Below are 17,116 nucleotides of genomic sequence, written 5' to 3'. Positions count from 1 at the left end.
TGCATACTTTGGTGAATATGCCATAACGTTCACCAGTACGAGAGTGAATTAATTGATCAGTCTGTTTCAGCATATATATTAATTATTAAATACTAAAAATATTAATTAACATTAATATTTTTAGCATATTTTCTTTTTCTTGGATGGCCTTTTCAATAGAAAGGTTTACTTTACTTACACTCATGAGACCTAAACTTTTTTGCTCTTGGTTTAACCTGGCTTCTTAGGGCAAAGCCTATTCCCTTCACCAAAAATATAGGAAATAGAGAAAATAATATTGTCATTTGCCAATAACAACCTTTATTCTCCTTAATGTTTTTAGGCTCTAATGTTACATAACATACAATTATAATTTTTAATAAAGATATTACATGTGTGTCTATATTATGTGTTATGCTTTAATACATGTTCTCCTTATCTTAATAAAATTTTTTATATATGTACCGGGTGGCCAACTAAGAATGGACGTCGGCGATGTCTCAGGCCCTAATAGTCGTAGCCCCTTGGAAAAAATAATTTTGTAATAAAAGTGGCCAAAAAAAAATGCTGGAAATTATTTTGAAGTTCATTGGTCAACCGCTAGAGGGCGCGACAGCTTCTTTAAATCTTAAAATTGCATTTTTGCCAAAAAACCTCCAATAACGTACACCTCAAAATATTATATTAATATTCTAGGAAGATTTCCTCACAAAAAAGTTTTACTAAAAACTTATCTATACTTTCTACAAAAATTTCTGTCAGTTGTCAAATAAAGTGGTGGGGGGCGTTTTTAGCTTGAATAAAGAAAACAGCTGAAAATCAGCTATGACTGGACCGATTTTTTTTAAACATTTTTTTTTTATGTCTATTGTTGCCTTATTTTTTCAACCAAAAAAAAATTTCAAATTACTTTTCCTAAAATCCGCTAGAGGGCGTTGACTTGTGACTAATCCTTTCTGTCGGATTATTTCAAAAAACTCAAATGCAACTATATATATTTTTTTACGTCATTAAAAGCGGGGAAGAAAACCAAAGAAACTGGTGAAAACGGCACTTCGATATTATTTCTTAAACAAAAGTTACAAAAAAAAGTGTTCATTCGAAAATAAAAATGACAAAAATGGCGATAAACTCCTATTTGCTTAGATAAACTGAATAAACTCCTTTTATATAAGTATTTTTTTAAACAAACAAATTCATAGTACTCTTTTAGAAAATCCGACATACAGGATTGATCGTTATACGTTTATTTATACAGGGTGTTAACTAAACCAAGTTGACCAAATGGGCCTATTTTGGGAAAACTGTGCATAGGAAAGTTGAGTTAGTAGGCTATGGAAACAAAAGTGGCAGGTAACCATGGAAGCAAAATATGTAAATATTTCAGTTAAATGTCATTTTAGCGTCTCTTCTTGCGATTGTTAAAGCGTTTTTAAGTCTCGCTAATAACATCCAATAGTTTTCTTGTTAGTTCGCCGTATTGTGAACTTTGTTTTTCCAGTTTTCCGTGTTGTTCCAGTTTTTCGTGTTGTGCCAGTTGTTCGTATTGTTCCAGTTTTTCCTGTTTTGTTCCAGTTTTTTGTGTTTTGTTCAAGTTTTTTGTTCCTTAACCTTTTATCTCTGTTTTTCGTATTGCTTTGTTTAACAATGCTTTACACAAACGAAGAGGCGTTTGACATAATAGGTACTTATTTTTAATGTATGAGAAATGCCACAGTTGCTGCAAGGGTGTATGCGCATCAGTATCCTGATAGACGCCATCCTACTGCAAAATTTTTTCTTCGAATCACACATCGTTTGCGAACGACGGGAAACGTTCGGCTGCCCGTGTTTCGGAGACAACGCAGGGGACGCACCGAAGACAACATAATAAATGTTTTAGCATACGTCGAGTTTAATCCTCACTTAAGTACTAGAACAATAGCGCACGACCTGGGAGTAAATCGAACTACTGTTCAGAATATTCTTAAGGAGTAAGCGATCTTTTGGATATTAATCTTCACTATATGCGATGAGACTTAATTTTCCTAAGGAGAGTTAATTTTTTGATGATGATGCTTTAAATGTAAAATTAATTAATTTTTACACGAAAAGCACCAGATTGGTCTATTCTGTTGAATCAGAAGTCATCATCTTGTTCCAGGTTTCATCCATATCATTTAGTCCTGCATCAAGAATTAAGTGCACAAGATTTTGACCGAAGGCTAGACTATTGTCACTGGCTTTTGGGTATGATTGTAGAGGATCCTCAGGTGCTTTCAAACATATTGTGGACAGATGAGGCTACATTTCACAGCAATCGAGGCGTGAATCTACACAATATTCATTACTGGTCACCAACGAATCCGCACTGTATGCGAGAAGTCCAGCATCAAGGCCGTTGGTCTTTAAATTGTTGGGCAGGAATATTAGGAGGTCGAATTATCGGCCAACAACGCACTAAATGGTGCAAATTATTTGCAGTTTTTGAGGGAGGAATTGCCAATTTTATTAGAGGATGTGCCACTTGAAATTCGCCAACGAATGATGTTCCAGCACGGTGGCTGTCCAGCACATTTCGCCCGAAATGTTCGGGAGTTTTTAGATGCTACCTACCCTGGTAGATGGATAGGACGGGGCGGTACCTTTCCATGACCGGCTAGATCACCAGACCTAACGTGCCTGGATTTTTATTTATGGGGTCGAGTTAAAGAAATTGTTTTTGCAACAAGACCGCAACAAGATTAGGGATTGCATGCAGACTCTCTCATTTGCTGAGGTAGAGACTGCAGCTTTGTCTACCGAACAAAAGATGTTTCAGTGCATAGAAAATGATGGAATGCATTTTGAACATTTGGGGAGGCACTAAATAAATTATGTGTATAACATATTATTTATTGTACCACCTAAGATTTCTTAAAATTGTATGTAGAATTTAAATATCAAATAACATATTATAGAGTGTTCTATTTAAAATAAGCAAGTTTTCATCTACATCCGGTATCATTAAAATTGTTAAAAGTGTCAAATTATTTTATTTTTGTATCTTTAATTAACTTTTCTATGGTATGGTATGATGCCAAATTTTTAAAACTTTCCTATAGAACAACTATAAACTGTATGCACAGTTTTCCCAAAATAGGCCAATTTGGTCAACTTTATTTAGTTAACACCCTGTAATAAATAAACGTATAACGATCAATTCTATATCTCGGATTTTCTAAAACACTACTGAGTTTGTTTCTTTTTAAAAATACTTAGTTAATACGAGTTTATTCAGCTTGTGTAAGCAAATAGTAATTTATGGCCATTTTTATCACTTTTATTTTCGAATGGACACTATTTTGTTAATAAGTTTAGTTTAACAAGTGATATCGAAGTGTCGTTTTCACCACTTTCTTTGGTTTTCTTCCCCGCTTTTAATGACGTAAAAAAATATATATAGTTGCATTTGAGTTTTTTGAAATAATCCGTCAGCAAGGGTTAGTCACAAGTCATCGCCCTCTAGCGGATTTTAGGAAAAGTAATTTGAATTTTTTTTTGGTTGAAAAAATAAGGCAACAATAGACTTAAAAAAAAATATGTTTAAAAAAATCGGTCCAGTCACAGCTGATTTTCAGCTGTTTTCTTTATTCAAGCTAAAAACGCCCCCCACCACTTTATTTGACAACTGACAGAAATTTTTGTAGAAACTTTTTTGTGAGGAAATCTTCCTAGAATATTAATATAATATTTTGAGGTGTATGTTATTGGAGGTTTTTTGGCAAAAATGCAATTTTAAGATTTAAAGAAGCTGTCGCGCCCTCTAGCGGTTGACCAATGAACTTCAAAATCATTTCCAGCATTTTTTTTTGGCCACTTTTATTACAAAAATTTTTTTTTCAAGAGGCTACGACTATTAGGGCCTGAGATATCGCCGACGTCCATTCTTAGTTGGCCACCCGGTACATATAATTTCTGCCTATTCTATGTGAACTATACAATTATTATTTAAATAATGTATACAACTAATTAACTTAATAAGGTTACAAAATATTTATTACATGTCAAACCTGTATACAACTGAACTTTGTTATGACTATTTTTTATATGCTCATATGAAAAACTTAATTTGCAAAACTTAATAAGCAAAATGAATTTCGGCTCTGCTGTTGGTGCAAAATTGAAATTAGGTCTCTTACTGGAATTTGACACGGGCTCACCTTCTACCAAATCATTGACAGTTTATCTGTTTGAAGTACTATGCTTCAAAGAAGTGGACAAACGGTAATTCTGCAGTTTAGCGGCTTTTGTTAAAACTAACGAAAAATGGTCGGGTTTTTTGCAAAATGGGTGGATTTGGATATATATTTTTCACTAAGAGTGGCGGAAAGCCAAATTTTATCACGAAGAGGGTGTTATCGCGCACTAAATCACTCACTTTGGGACATGAATAGAATAACGTCATTAGAATAACCCTGTATTCGATTAGTTTTGACAACAAATAGGTTACAACTAAGGTGAGGTTAGGTGTGGTGTTGCCGGTTCTGTCGTCTACTGTAGCCTCAGCCTTGTCCCCAGTGTGGCTGACTCATGAGTGCCTTCTCTAAAGTGGCGAATTCACTCTATATTTTTTAGTCACGTGAAATGTTAGGTATTATGCGTAAAATAAATTCACAAAAACTGTTTTTACCTTTTCTTGGGTTGTCGACTCTGGGGGTATGTGTGCAGTGTTTTGGTTTGTTCCGTCTCTCTATCACCGCGAGGGGAACATAAGGCGCTGCACACAGACCATAGATATACCCAACTCAATCCAAACCAACCCAACCCACTCCAACCCAACCCAACCCAACCCACTCCAACCCAAGCCAAACCAACCTCACAGGGTTTATTGACACCCAAGAGTTCATCAACACGCAACGGGGAGCGTAAGCTCCCCTTGATGGAATGGGATGGGATTCAAATACAGAGTGAATTCTCCATTTTAGAGAAAGCCAGACAGGAGACAAGGCTTTAGCTACAGAGTGACAAAACGCAACAAAACTGGCAACACCACACCTAACCTCAACTCAGTTGTCACCTATTTGTTGACAAAACTAATGGTATACAAGGGTAATCTAATGATTAATCGCGTCCTATAGTGAGTGATTTAGTGCGTGATAACACCCTCTTCGTGATAAAATTTGGCTTTCCGGCACTCTTAGTGAAAAATATAGATCGAAATCTACCTAATTTGCAAAAAAACCCGACCATTTTTCGTTAGTTTTGACAAAAGCCGCTAAACTGCAGAATTACCGGACAAACTTGTACTGGGTATAGATAAGTTTGTACTAAGCAATTCTGTATTTACCTTGAAAAAAATCAAGCTTCGAAATAAATAAAGATAAGTTGGAAGTATAGACCTACCTAGGTTTCTGACAATTTCTTTAATTTCTCCTTGGTTAACCTCTTTGCATGTGGAAAAGTAGTGAGGCCATTCATTGTATTTCTGTCAACAATTACATTCCAATGCATGGACTCAAGGTTTTTTATCCATTTGCCTACAAGGAACAAAATTTGTAGAATACCTCATTTAGGTCTTAAAAAAAATGAAAGATTTAGTAAAAATACCTTAGTATTCCTTAGCAGAGATATTAATTTTTCTTTTTCCAGGGGCTCTTTTGGAAATGTAAAGATATGACAGGTCCGTTTTTCGCTATGATGCTTTCAATCTGGTGCAAAACACATAACCTTTGTTGGTGTACTCCACTAAAATCACAAAAACAAAATCAAATATAATAATCAAAACATTATGACATAATCTTAAAATGTATGTATTTTCATAAGTTTCAGGATTATTCACTAAAAATTGGTAATTATGAAACTGATTTTAAAAAAAGAACTTTCGTATGTGTGTAATTGTGATACTTACATTTTATTTTCATATAGGAAAGTAAGAAAGATGCGGAGACTTAAAAATATCTTCCAACATTTGTTTGGATTTTGGGAACTGCCGTTGCCGGTGGCGTTTATGCTTGTGGGCCGGAAAGTGACATTGAAATGACAACTGAAAGTGGGCGTCTTCTTCTTTTTTTCTTCGATTTTTATGGCTTAAGCCCGATAGCAACCAACGTGAGTCAGAATTATGCAACAACATGTTAAGTTGGCTTTACATAAAGGAATTAAGCTGTTCATACCAAACAATACCAAAGTTGTCAATTCGTTTTTTTGGGCATAATTAACAATTAAATTGTAAATAATGGCTGAGAGTTAAACGGTACACTTTATATTATTAAAATTAATAATAGACAGAATTTTATAACTGAATTGCCACCGAATAGATGTAACTATTTGGTAGTATAGTACTTTTTTCAATCGGACCAAAGCAACTTTTTTCAAATATTTCCAATGTTGATCTGGTTTACGATTTTATTACCGATTCATTTTAGAACCCTGACATAATTTTGATGTATGCAAGTTTTGAGAATATTTTCTACTAAACTAAAATTAAAGAGCGGAGCGTATTGTAACACATCATGGTTCTCTGAAGCATGATACCCAGAAATAAGTAAGTAATACTTCAATGAAATTTGTTTCTGATTATAATATATAATAAGACTTTCCCTTTTCTCTCTGTATTTACTATAGATTGACGAAAAACAAAGAAAAACACAAAGTCACAGTCTCACAACATGTAATTAAACGGGCTACACGTGTTTCGCTTTAGTTAGAGCATCATCAGTTACAGCCTAAGTGTGTGGATGGCTTCTAAAGGCCTGATGATGCTCTAACTAGAGCGAAACACGTGTAGCCCGTTTAATTACATGTTGTGAGACCGTGACTTTGTGTTTCGTCAATTTTGTATGTTGGTCTCTTAGAGAATAATGGATGAGATTTTTGGATTTACTATAGATGTTTACTTTTTCGAAGTACTAAAAAAAAGAAAAAGTTGGGTAGAGCACCATGCCGAGGCTAAGGTTTGAACTCAGAGCTTTATGAGTATACCGCAGGTCTCTTCCCCACTGCGTGTTTAGGGCACTCCTTGGATAATTGTGGAGATTTTTTTTTGTAGTACTGACAAAAATTTTAAAAATTTCTACTGCTCCCCACGGACCAAAGTAGACGCGAAGAGTCTACTTGTTTAGATGCAGTTTTTCCAAATCGTTGGATAGGTAGACGAGCGTTCATTGAATGGCCACCCATATCTCCAGATTTAACTCCCCTCGATTACTTTTTAGGGGGATACTTAAAAAGTAAAGTGTATGTCACTAAACCAGCGAGTTTAGAAGATTTTAAAAAACAAATACGCCAGGAAATTAGAAATACTTCAGATGTCATTGACAACGTTCAAAAATACTTATGTAAGCACTATTCATTGTACCATATCCTATGTAAAAAATGCGTTCTTTCTGATTCTTCATTAAAAAATCAGTATTGCATATATATATAATAATATTTATCAATATATATATAGTCCACGATTCGTTGTACCTGCGAGTGTATCAGACTTTACGAAGCCCAAGTTGAACCTACTAACGAAGTTTTTAATTAATTGTTTCGAATTATTACCTTCTTTATTTATTATATTTTTGCTTTATGCGTCTAGGAGTAACAGCCAAAAATCTTTACGAAAATTTGTTCTTTTTTTTAATTGCCTCGTATTCACAGGTATGCCAAACAAAATTTATTATCTTGACTGCTGATGAACATCAAATAAATTATCATAATAAGTTCACTGCATTAAAATTTTACATAAAAAAACTCAGCTATGAGTTACACTATTGAAGAAAAAGTACTAACGGTTAAAGAGTTTTACCAAAGCAATAGTTACCGAGAAATTTGAGACTTGTTTGCAGCTGTTTTTCCAAATAGGCCGATACAGGGAAAATTAACAGTTAATAGAACTGTTACAAAATTTGAGCAAAAGGGCACTGTAGTAAATAATTGCAAATGTGAGGCATGCAATGAACAAAACAATCATCAAAGTGAAGAAAACGAAGAAAAGACTCGCAAAGAAGAGAATAGACTTGTAGTTTTTTTTACATGTGGAAGAAAATGAAGGCATCAGGAGCTTAGAGACGGGGTTGAATTACGGAGTTCTTGGAGGAGTTCTGTTTGGATTGAATATGATGGAAAGAGCAAAAATTGATAGGAATTTTGTAAGAAATGTATGCTTCACAGAAGAATGCTCTTTTACTTTTAACAATAAACCTAATGTTCAAAATATCGGTATTGGGATAAAGAAAATCAGCATAAATATGTAACAACGCGAACTCAGTATCCACAGAAAGTTTATGTTTTAGCGGGGATTTTCGGATATCACATTTTAGGACCACTCAATTGAAATTTAAATGCAAATTAATATTTAGAACTACTTAAGGAACAAATCTGGTCGTTTACGATTTTTCACTGTCCCTGTTTCTCTAAATTTTCTTTCAATTTTACTTACTGTAATTCTTGTAATGGGCTTTTCCGAATATTTTGCATTCAAAAAATTACAAACTTTTTTTTGAGCTCTGTTTATCTCCGTATCCAATAAAAATTAAAATTTCAATTCGTTGAGTTTCATTTAAAGATTATTTATTTAATACGTTTTTATAAATTTATTTTATTTACGCACTGTCACAAGTCATATTTGACAATTTACTTACCATTGCAATATACCTTTTATATTATGTACATAAGTTATAATGTAAGGTATAATATATACTTGTAACTACATATATATACAGATATATTCATTCAAACCTCACCTATAGGAAATTGTCTATGAGCGTAAGCGAAAAGGGACATATGGAGTCCGCATGAGACAGACAGAGGGCACAATACATGCCGTTTCCAAATTAATACGTTTGGCAACACCGATATTTCTGCCGCACGGCTCTCTGCTCGTTCATCGAAAAACGAGACAGAGACAATTCTTATCCCCACCACACTGCACCGCCAATATGAGATTGCATTTAAAACGTTTAACGTTATTTTTATTTCTAGCTTCCTGCAAAGATTATAGAAGATCAGCAAAGATTAAATTTAAAACCGCTCGCTATTTTCTTGTTAAAATGTGTTCTCTTGAGGAAAAAAAGCAAATTATTAAGTGGTATTATGCCGGTAGTTCTGTCGATGAAATATCAGGCAGAATTGCATTCACGTTCGAAAATCGGCCCATTCTCGTACGCAGCACAATTTTTGCAATTACCTATAGGTTTGGGACCTTTGGGTGCTTGCAAAATTGCAGGAAATGCTACGGAAATGAGCAACCACCTGTTGTTAGACCGCTAGGCTAACAACATGTTAGCAGCAAAGCACAATGTTTGTGCTGTTGTTAAATGAACTTTTCTTGCAATAGTACAACCATTGCCAAAGAAACGGGTATTAAGTCTTTAAGGGTTAGAAGAATTTTAAAAAGAAATAAGTACAAGTACTATAAGTTGCAAAAAACCCAAGAAATTTTCCCACAGGACCATGAGAGACGGATGGAATTTTGCCATGAAGTATTGGAAAGGGCAAATCGGGACGAAATGTTTATTAGTAACATTTTGTTTTCAGATGAATCCTCTTTCTCTATTTGTGGTAAACATAATCCGTCCATTACAGTGGGTTATTCGAGGGAAAATAAGCACATAAGCATACCAACATGTACACAAGACCCTCAAAAGGCCCTTTTTTTATCGATGGAAACCTTAATGCCAACAAATACCTTAATTTTTTGAGGGATGAAGTTCTTCCTGCTATTCGAGGGCTCAATGTCAATTAAGAACAAGTTTGGTTTCAACAGGATGGTTGTCCCGCTCATAACGCATTAGTGGTACGTCAATTTCTTGAAACGTCTTTCCCTGATCGAACAATCAGTGGAAACGTTACTATTAAATGGCCTGCCAGAAGCCCCGATTTAGCCCCCAATGATTTTTTCTTTGGGGATACCTAAAAGAACAAATTTATAGGCACGAAAATGAACGGGCTACTAATTCAGAAGAGGTTTGTGTTAAAATTAGGCAAGCATTTAATAGTGTCTCCATTAAAATGTTGTCGAACACGAAAGGTAGTTTTATAATCGATTGACGTACTGCACTGCTAAACAGGGTGGCCTTTTTAAACCTGACATAAGATAATTTTAATTTTTATTTAATATTATCAAATTAACTTAATTTTTTGCTTTATTTTGAATTAATTTTTTTATTTCCTGTCCAATATGTTGTTTGCAATTTATGTTTACAACATTATTGCAGTCGGTTTTTAGTTTATTTTTTGCTGTTAGGACAGGCAACAGCAAAGACTCAAACGAAACAATTTTTTTTTTAATTTGCCACAGAGCAGTACATCCCCGCTTGAACGCCTTAAGAATACTGAAAGCACAGAACACAAATATATAGAGAAGTGGTGGTTGCATACAAACTGATAGAAATTCTTTTGACAAATCAGCTAGCGTCCTCTCGCTTGGCAACGGAAACTGTAGTAACTAACTTGACAGTTTGACGTGCCTGATTGGACCAATCAAAATGGTAGAAAGGCGTGGCCAAATTAAGGCGGGAAATCAAATTTCATTTAATCTTATCATTTAATCCTAATATCTAAAGCAAACGCCTAATCAAAAAGGTTACTCATAGAGAAAAGGGCCTTTTTGATTAGGTGTTAGCATCAGATATTGATCTGAACAAAAATAAAAGTTTTCAGCTTTATTTTACATATCTAAATGAGTTAATTTACTGCAATAATGTACGACAGTGTACTAACAAGAGTGTATGACATATCACTAATTGGACAAATGGAAATAAAACAATGTTTTTCTTTAATACATTTATTATTTAATTTTCCTGAAAAAAAATTACTTAAATTAATGTACATTATATACAATAATTTATTATAAGAGACATAATAAAAATTAGAATTAATCTAAAAATGTTTTAAAGTATTTTGTTAGCACTGAACTACCCTAATTTTAAACAGATTAGAAAAGGTTGCCAAAATTTTTGGGCTATTTTCTCATCGTACATACAAAGGCATTCCCATTAGATTAATAATATCCTCATTTTATTAACACATAGATTCAATAGAGGATGAATTATCCGTATTTAATATGTACTTGTATCTGTTTGCTAAAGAAAAATTAAACAGAATTTAAAATTAATTAAAAATTCTATAGCAGAGTATTATCAAAAGAAACAATATACCAATCTACAAAAACAAAATGAACTCTTTGAAAATGAAAACAACTTTTTAGTATAAACATACCTATATCATTTACATAGTATATATTTGTTGGTTTCTTATAATACTAACAATATATCTTGGAACTATAATATTAATAAAAACTTAATTCAAGCAGATGTTTACATAAAATAAAAAGACTGGGTGCTCAGGTCTCTTAGTCTCTATACCTATGTCTCGCCTCAGTGAACACAGGAAGTGGTATGATATGAGCATGAAATAAAATAAAGAAAATAGGCAGTGCAAACCTTAGAAATCAATTTACTAAGTGATTCATGTGAAAAAAAGACAAAATAAATGTTTAAATAAATATGTATTGTACAATAATGCCAGCAGTATCAGCATTATTAAAATTTGTGGCGAACTGATCAGAAGAAATTCTATAGCTCAAAGTCTTAATAAAATTTACATTGCATATCACTTTCCATGTTTTTCTTGTAATAGGAACTGAAGGAAATTAAAAAAATCTTTTATTACTATGTTTCTCAGAAACATTTAAAATAAATATACATAGGTACTCTTACATCAAGGAAATTGTCAGGAAAACTTTAAATCAATTTTTAATTGTTGAATAGAAAATGACAGGCCAGAAATTTTGTAATATGTATTTATAATAATCAAGTTAAAAATTAAATACTTGAAAAGTGAAACTTCTTCATTGAAATCAACTGAACATGATTTTATTACTAAAGATTGACAATACAAAAACACAATAGTAATAAATAAAATCAGATTTTCTTACCAGAAACCTGGAATTTCTTGCTGCAAATCAATTAAAACATTACTCCCAATATTGAAAGAGAACTTTTTAGAAAAGAAGAATTTAAAATAACATCCTTAAAACAAATAGCAAATTCAACCCACGCTTGCATTGCATTAATTGAAAATTGAAATGAAAAACCAACTCAAATGTTATGACAATGACAAATAATGTTCTCAATCAGTCAATGTCAACAACTGTCTGTCAGCTCCCTATCAGTTTTGCCAAGCAAGATGGCCGATATACGATTCCGATTTTCACCATACAAGTTTCATCCATGTGACTGAAACGTTTCGGCACAGATGTAAATAATAATTACATCTGTGGTTTCAGTTTTGGGCTTCGGTGGGGTCCGCTGCTTCGAGTATGTTGTCACAACGTTGCCAGACCTACCGCGGTATATAATTCCTATAGCCGAAGTTTTATATATATATATATATAACTTCGACTATAGGAATTATATATATATATATATATATATATATATATATATATATATATACATATATATAAAGTATATATATATATAAAGTATATATATATATATATATATATATATATACAGATATGATCATTCTAACTTCGGCTATAGGAATTATATATAATATATAGATATAGATATAGATACTTGAAAATTTTTAAGTGCATTTTGTTCCATATTTTTTGACATGTAGCATATTTTGCATGTTTTCATAAAAAAGGAATTAAAAAGTAAGAATAGAAAAATGAAATTCGTTTTTTTCTATTTTCAGTAGGATAAGTTCTAGCCTCTTTTAAATTCATAAAAAAAGCAATTTTCAAAACCGCGTATCTTAGGAACAGTTCAATAAAAGTATGGCATGTGATACATTAAAATGTTTATGTTTTACCTATCTATTATTGATTTATAATACCTTAGAAACGGAATATGTTATGGTAGCAATAATACCTGCTATCACACCTAGGGCATTATAAGCGGGCATTATGATAATGCCCGGAAATTTTATTGCTTATCCAATTTTATTTCTCTCATAATAAAGAATAAACATCCATTTTATACAAAAAATAATGTTTCTTTAAATACTAAAAATTAAACTTTATTTCCAAAATAAAAATTACAATTTTGAAATATCCCGGAAAATGTAGCTGATCCTATAGTGGATCTTTCCAAATACCAAATATGCCATACTCCCGATCATACTGTTGCCTTGATTTAACTGGCAAAAGATTTTCGGTCGCTTTTATGGCCTTTTCTCTTATATTTTGTGGAATTTCTTCCATTTTAAGCTAATATTTAAACAAAAAATGCCAACTGACTAACTGACAGAAACATCAAAGTCAAACTTAAATAATCACTGCAAGTCACTTGATAAATTTCTGTAGTTAGGTATGTACGTATACCTACCTGTACAGGTAGACCCTATTTTTTAATTAATATTAAAATTATTGGCCAAAGGCGCTCGGGCTACTATTTCCACCTTCCGGGCATTATCGTCCTTACAATGCCCTTGATACATAAATAGCTATTATAAGTTTGTGTAGAATCCATAAATTTAACCACATCCAGTTAAAATAAGAAAATTACTATTGACCACGACTACATGTAACATCCTGCATACAAAATTTTTCTTAAAAAAAATGCGCAACCAAAATTATTAATCGACGTGTGCGAGAGTTTTTTCGAACACGCCGTCATTTATTTTTTATTGAATCTCTTTCATATTTTTGCCGTTTATTTATACATATAAGATATACGGGTACATATTTATAGGTAGCCGTACTGGACATAGACATATGTGGTCCATCACAGCCAAGAGTTTTAGGAGTTCTTGATGAGCAAGTACATCAATCTGGGTCTGGGTGGTCACCAGTGGTAAGTATTTTTGGAAAAGCTAATATGAAATAATAACAAATTTATTTGCTAGTATGTGGATGACAATCTATCATTAATGTCCATAGGCTTCTTGTTATCTTCTCCAGATGACGCAATTATATGGAGAGGCCCAAAGAAAAACAATTTAATTAAGCAGTTTTTAAGTGAAGTTGATTGGGGAAAGTTGGATTATTTATTGATAGACACACCTCCAGGTAAATCTGATCATATTCACGATATGTTTTTGTAATTTTTTGCTTTTGCTCCAATATTGGTTTACAGTGCAATTAGTTAGCTCATTCTTTATATACAAATCAATCAAACCAGATGTATTCAGCAATGCTCTGAATACATCTGGTTTGATTGATTTGTATTGTCCTTCGAGCAACACAGCCACTTCTCTCTTCCATTCTTTATATGTATAGAGAATTATTTTATTTTGGATCATATCTCATATACTTAATACTACCATGTTCTTATTGAGATAAGGTCTTTAAGAATTTTTTTTTGAGGCATGATTAGAGAGGGAACGGATTCATGTTTTGCCGAAGTTTCGACGAGACACCGAAAGTCCAGCGCCGAACTTCACTTTTTTTTTTCACGTTAGAAAAACAAAATAAAATATTCCTAAACGGCACAATAGCCGCGGTCCTCTCAGTTCCAGTTCTTATTGACCAGTCAAGTATGAACCAATGAAACTGCGATCATAAATATTCCCTAACAACTAATCTAAACAATGAACAGGTGAATTGAACTGAGGGTACTCTATACTAGAGGTTTATTTTTTCGTTTAGAATATGTTTTTGTGTTAAAAATATCAAATAATAAAAGTAATTTTGTAGAAAAAGAAATACGTTTAGCCGAGTGAGTTATGCAAAAATAAGTTATCTCCTCGAGATCAAAGGAAATGTGCATCAACTTCTCAAGTCAGTATTTTCCACAATTATCTAGGGAAATCATCTCTGTCAACTTGCAATGAATTCGCATTGCCCTCTTATCATTCATATCCCAAATTTATTTTGCATTATACAAATACAAAGTCCTAAGTGGGTTACTGATCCACAGGTATATAAATGCTATCTCGCAATGTTTTTCAAAACAATACTATACCGGATATTCAGGGTGCGCCTGAGAAACTTACTTATTTGAAAAAATTCCCGCGCGGTGAGTTGGGTGGGTAGAGGGGCGAGAGGGGGCGCACCTGGAGGGGGAAGTTCCCAAGTTTGTTTCTCCCTCCAGTCAGTTGCCATCATGCTCTGGTCTAGAGAGCAGCGGGCCTTTGCAGTCGAGAGCTTCTTTTCTAACGGTCGCTCACTTGTTGCTATGCAACGTGCCTTCCGCGCTCGCTTTGAAATTCCTCCCCACAAACTCGTTCCTGGCCGTAATTCGATTCTGTCCTGGGTTAACTCATTTTTCGGGAGTGTGGAAGTGTCGCTAAACCCAGAAATGGACTTCAACGGACCATCAGAACTCCGGAAAATGTCGAAAGAGTGAGGCAGTCAGTTGTGCGTTCTCCCCGGCGTTCGGCTTGCAAACACGCAACTGCTTTGGGAATTTCTGACACCACTGTTCGACGAATTCTCCATAAAGACCTTCAATTTCATCCCTATAAATTGGCTGTTGTGCAAGAATTAACTGAACACGATTTTGTTGCCCGTCAAAATGCATGTGAAATACTGGTTGACAACCTGTCTGAAGACGCGGTCATTTTTTTCAGTGACGAGGCTCACTTCCACATATCCGGCTGCGTCAACAAGCAAAACATGCGTTATTGGTGTGGTGCAAATCCACGTGAGCTTCACCAGAAGCCACTTAATTGTGAGCGAGTTACTGTCTGGTGTGCGATGTAGTCGGATAGATATGTGTCGGAGTAGCAACCATGATCGCCCCCGTAATGAGCAAGCGGCCTGCCTTTAAAGGCTGTAAAGTTTTGTTTTGGCCAGTTGTTATGTTGCTTTGCCCCACCAAACCATAGATCCGTAGGATATCGTCGGTCTGATGACGTGTGTATAACCACTGTATCTGTTTTGCGTTCAGTCCCCATGTTTTGCCGCATATTTTGCGACAGTTCCATAGGGACAGTTTTGCTTCTTGATTGTTTTGTCAAAATGCGAGTTCCAATTAAGCGTCCTATCTAAGGTTTTCCCAATGTTTCGCCTCCGTTGCAAATAGGAAGGTTTCACCTCACAGGATTGGTGGTTTGAGTCGCCCATATTCCTTTTTCTGATGAATGGCACTATTACCATTTTATGTGGATTAATGGACATTTCCTCCCTCTCGCACCATTTTAGAATTATGTTCAACACTTTTTGTAGGGCTGCTGAGATTGCTTTCTCATTTATTCCTTTTAACAGGATCATCGAATCAGTGGAACTATGGCCAACAGGTCATCAACGATTAGCGACCACAGGAAGGGAGATAATACCCCGCCCTGTGGGCAACCTCGCGTGGCCCTGAAGTGCACACGTTCGCCCTGTAAGGTGGTCGTTATTCTTCTGTCACTTAGCATGGCTTTGATCCAGTTGCAGATAAGAGACATTCAACACGTTGGAATGCATCCTCATGCTATACTGGTATACACTGCTAACAAGTGGAGTAAAAGTAAGTCCAGCCCAACTTGAAGAACGATATAGCTGGATAGATTCCATCCTCTCCTGGTGATTTAAAGGGCTGACAAAATTTAATAACACTTTTAACCACACTAGGCGAAATTATGTTTCTGAAAAAAGCCAATTTTCTTTGGATGGTCGCCGGGGTTCTGGCCCAGCGTTTCCTCCAAAGTGATGAAGCAATTCGGGCCCAGAGAAGTGTGTTTGTGCTTGGACTTCAAGCGTCTCTCGTCTGGTTTGTGTGAAAGTGCCATTGGGGCGTTTTATCGACCCCAGCTCCCCCTGTTCACGTTTCCTTTGGAGCACTTTGTAGATACCTTGCACTGCGAGGCATTTCATTGACGTCCTCGCAGAACCTTCTCCATGAAACCGTCTTAGCTTTACGTATAGCCTTATTGTAGTCGGTTAACGCCCTACGAAATGGCTCCTAGTTGTTAATGGTTTTGGCACGGTTGAAGAGTTTGCGTGCTTCGGACCGCATTTTGTTAAGATTATCACCAAGGAGTGCCGCGATTCTCCCGCTTCACCTTCAGTGGACAGTTTTCATGATATGCTTTTACAATAGCCTCAGACACTTTATCAGCCGTGTAGTTTAGCGGATCATGATTCTTTATAGTTTTGTCACAGGATAGTAAATTCCTTTGTAGGGTTGATTTATATCCGGCCCAGTCAGTACTTCTTACGTTCCTGTACTCAACTGTGAGTCTGTTACCGATAACAATGTAAAAACGTATGTGTCTGTGATCTGAGCATGATGGCTTAGATGACACGACC

The 17,116-nt window shown here is 34.7% G+C and overlaps 1 protein-coding gene and 1 long non-coding RNA gene across 3 annotated transcripts in view; one reads left to right on the top strand and one right to left on the bottom strand.

Moving 5' to 3' along the window:
• Window positions 1-17,116, top strand: part of LOC126739957 (cytosolic Fe-S cluster assembly factor NUBP1 homolog) — an 83,967-nt gene that overhangs the window by 52,209 nt on the left and 14,642 nt on the right. For both annotated transcript variants that reach the window (XM_050445795.1, XM_050445796.1), the window contains exons 4-5: window positions 13,632-13,733; window positions 13,786-13,948. In XM_050445795.1, coding sequence (XP_050301752.1) covers window positions 13,632-13,733; window positions 13,786-13,948 — 265 coding nt within the window. The remainder of the gene's footprint in view (window positions 1-13,631; window positions 13,734-13,785; window positions 13,949-17,116) is intronic.
• Window positions 5,210-6,157, bottom strand: LOC126739968 (uncharacterized). The gene is made up of 4 exons (XR_007661751.1): window positions 5,849-6,157; window positions 5,548-5,685; window positions 5,344-5,477; window positions 5,210-5,287 (listed from the first exon to the last, which is right to left on the bottom strand). It is a non-coding gene; the product is annotated as an uncharacterized LOC126739968 (long non-coding RNA).

The sequence above is a fragment of the Anthonomus grandis genome, chromosome 8 (assembly GCF_022605725.1).
Source record: "Anthonomus grandis grandis chromosome 8, icAntGran1.3, whole genome shotgun sequence".
NCBI lineage: Eukaryota > Metazoa > Arthropoda > Insecta > Coleoptera > Curculionidae > Anthonomus > Anthonomus grandis.
This window is presented reverse-complemented; position numbering and strand designations above follow the sequence as displayed.